General features: G+C 47.5%; 1 protein-coding gene across 1 annotated transcript; it reads left to right on the top strand.

Moving 5' to 3' along the window:
* Positions 1-278: 278 nt before the first annotated feature.
* On the top strand, positions 279-935 carry MELLADRAFT_90474 (uncharacterized protein; the record flags this gene model as incomplete). The annotated part of the gene is made up of 2 exons (XM_007419696.1): positions 279-772; positions 845-935. The coding sequence occupies 2 exons, from the start codon at positions 279-281 to the stop codon at positions 933-935; spliced, it is 585 nt and encodes a 194-aa protein (XP_007419758.1).
* Positions 936-3,361: the final 2,426 nt, after the last annotated feature.

Below are 3,361 nucleotides of genomic sequence, written 5' to 3'. Positions count from 1 at the left end.
ACATATCACTCAATTTACATACATATGTACCGGCCTTTCTGAAAACTCCAAGTCCGTAGGTGATAACCTCAGGCACGCATGGCTAATCTTGAGACAACCAAACTCCACCGCACCGTCAGCCGCGGTGCAGCCGCAGATCACACCGCCTTGATCCAGAAAACGCGTGCTCAAATTACTAAGTGCGCTAAATCCATTTCCTCTCAATACAAACTCAAACCATCAAACATACACCCTCAAACTCAGATCATCACATCCACTCAACCTAGAATACCACCGACATGCCGATCACTGGACATCCTGTACATCCCACCGGCACCCAGGTCGTAGCTCACTTAGAACGCCTTGCTGCTGCCGCGGGAGCAAACGGTCTTCACACTCCCAGCCACACGCAAAACACGAGTCACACGCAAAACATGAGTGCCCTCACCCAACGTGCCAGTACTAATACTACTGAGGTGCCATCGACTGCCACAGCCAAGCCTCCTCGCAAACGCAACAAGACCAAGGGTAAAAACAAACGCAACAAACGCAAGCGAGGAGACAATGGCTCCGGTTCCGAAACCGAAGATGAGCCAATATTTGACCCAGCCAATTTGAAAAACTCCGACAAGACCGCGCTTCAGCTTCGTTACTTAGCAGAGAAGCATTCCACGTCGGGAATGTCAGATGAAATACTCGAGTCTGTACTTGACTTCCATGAAGAAATGCAAACTTTGATTGCAATCAAAGCCCTCGAACTTGGTACCACTGTCTCGGCCATCGAAGCAGTTTTGTAAGAGATCAACTCATCTATCTGTACGATGTTGTACAATACACTGACAAAATGGCTTATTCTTATCATTAGTGGAAAGTATATTGGCGTTCGTCGCCCTTTGCGATGGAACCGACTCTTACAAAGCCCAAGAGCCAGGGCCATATTCAAAGAAGGTGTGTGAAGTATGGGACAATACCAGCAATCCTTACACTGACATCTATTTTGAAATAGCTCGCGGGATTGGTAGCGGCGAAGGCATGAGACAACTGAGTGCGGTGTGGAAAAGCATGACCGAAGCCGAAAAGGATGTCTACAAGGAGGCCACCCAAGAGACCGATCCGGCCAGCCTTCAAGCTATGGACGAAGACCTAGCAAGCCTGGAAGTTGGGGCTTGCTCTCGAGACCAACTACTACAATACCGCAAGCGCTCCACAAATTATTGTGGTTGCGTTGCGTTTTTGAGGACCGCAATGGCCCCGCAAGATATTGCGGTTTCAGCGCACCGCAATCCGGGCCAGAAAACCCCGGGTCCTCAAAACCCGCAACGAAATATCGGTTCACTCCGATATATTGCGGATATTGCGCAGTGAAACCCTTGTACCAGGGGGCTGTGTACAGGAGTCACTGTCGCCCAACCACTCCTCCACTCGAATCACCTCAAATCGTCCTATTATGGAAAGAAGTGGCGCTTGGATCTATCAAACACCGGAAGACGACTCCTGGAGCCCCTGGACAAGACCTCCCCTGCGGCTGACATGTGGTTCACCTTTGATACGAGTTTTTCATAAGAGGTATGCCCGTTTCTCCGTAGCATCTTTTCCTCGATCGCACTTTCCTGATATTACACTCATCTCATCTTCCCTTTTCTTTCTTACATTGATCACCATGGCCCCCCCAAAAACCTCTCAAAGTACGCTTCAGGTTCCGGGTACGTCCTGCACTAGAACCCTTCGCCCGGCAAGCCCTTCTCGTAAGCAGCCGGGCTTCATCATCACTCCAAACGACTCTCGGACAGCTCTTACTCGACCATCTAGTCCTGCCACGGATGAATTACCTGGAACCCTTTCTCATCGACCTGCTTCGCCTCGACCCTTGGCCGATAAAAACCCCAAACCCGTTTCCAAAGGAAAGGTAAGCCAAATCTCTTCTTTTTTGATTATTGGCCGATGTTCGAAGAGTGATCAGCTGACAGTCGATATCTTTACTCCATGCAGACTCGATCCTCGGCTAGCAAGCGTGCGCGGTCACCTTCAGCTACTTCATCGGCTGGAACACCCCAATCATCGAAGAGATCAAAGACTAAAGCGGATGTAAGTTGTATATCTTTTGATTGTTGTTTTTTCATTTTCTCTCTTCCACTTTTTATCTATTCTCTTCCCATATTTCAGGATATTGATAATGCTTGAAATGTTTGTTCAGGTCTATGAGGTACCAGATGGTGTCGATGTGGATCAAGAGTCTTCTGAAGTCGAGATCATCAAAAACGATGAACCTGGCTACAATGCATCTCGGTCTCTTGATGTGGATGATCTTAAAAAATATTTTCATCCACCCAAGGTAAGCTTTAATTTTTGTCTCAGTATCTAGGTATTGTCAGCTATACTAAAACATGTTCCTCTTATTCAGGGCCGAACTTACAATTGTCGATTTTGTCACAAAAGTTTCCTAGGCGACAAATCGAAGACATCCTACTTTAACTTACGTGGGCATCGTGATGGTAGCGCTGTACGCCCTGTGTGCAAGCAGCGACATAAAGCTATTGCCGCGGGCTTCAACCTTCCTCCTTCATATAACGACAAGCAGGAGTCCATCAAGAAAAACGACAAAGGAACTCTCTCATCGTTTGTAACTGGGCCACCTTTCACAGTAGAGCTTCTCAACATGCTCTTGGTCTTGTGGATCGTCCGGCACGCGCTTCCTTGGGCCCGATTTGAAGACCCGGGCCTTCGCGCCGCTTTCAATACTGTCAATCAAGGTGCGACTGTCCGTTCGAGAACATGGGCAGCACAGCAATCTGTTGTGCTGTACTCTTCTTTGCGCCATCAAGCAATTACCAGTGTTAAAGTAAGTCAATATCTATCTTTAATTAATTGTTTGTTCATTCAGTATGTAACCCAAATATGAAACTGATTGTTTTGAAACTGCCGATTATTTGAATAGGAAAACCAGGGAAAGTTTTGTTTGATCCACGATGTGTGGACTACCAAAGGCAACCGGTATGCCTTCATTGGTGCCACCGCTAACTACATCGACGATGATTGGAACTACAGATCGACACACCTGACGCTCAAGAGGGTCGCGTGGCGACATTATGGGGCTCTCTTGGCAAGACCTATCGGACGTTTCTTGATACGTCAAGGTCTTCACAAAAAGATAAGTACCAATTTTGTTCATTCTTTCGGCTTTTGATACTTTACACAATTATCCCTAACTTTTTGTTTCTTGTATCTACATGTTAGCGCAGACTACTGACAGTGGCAGCAATAACGGTCCGATGGCTGACAAAATGCGGACGATGTTTGCGGCGGCCAAGGAATCAGTCACTTGGGACAACTCGGCACACCATGTCCGCTGCTATGCCCACAAGCTGAACCTCACAGTTGGGCA

This window comes from Melampsora larici-populina (assembly GCF_000204055.1).
Source record: "Melampsora larici-populina 98AG31 unplaced genomic scaffold MELLAscaffold_385, whole genome shotgun sequence".
Taxonomy (NCBI): Eukaryota; Fungi; Basidiomycota; class Pucciniomycetes; order Pucciniales; family Melampsoraceae; genus Melampsora; species Melampsora laricis-populina.
The sequence above is the reverse complement of the archived record's forward strand: the minus strand, read 5'-3'. Positions and strand labels throughout refer to the sequence as shown.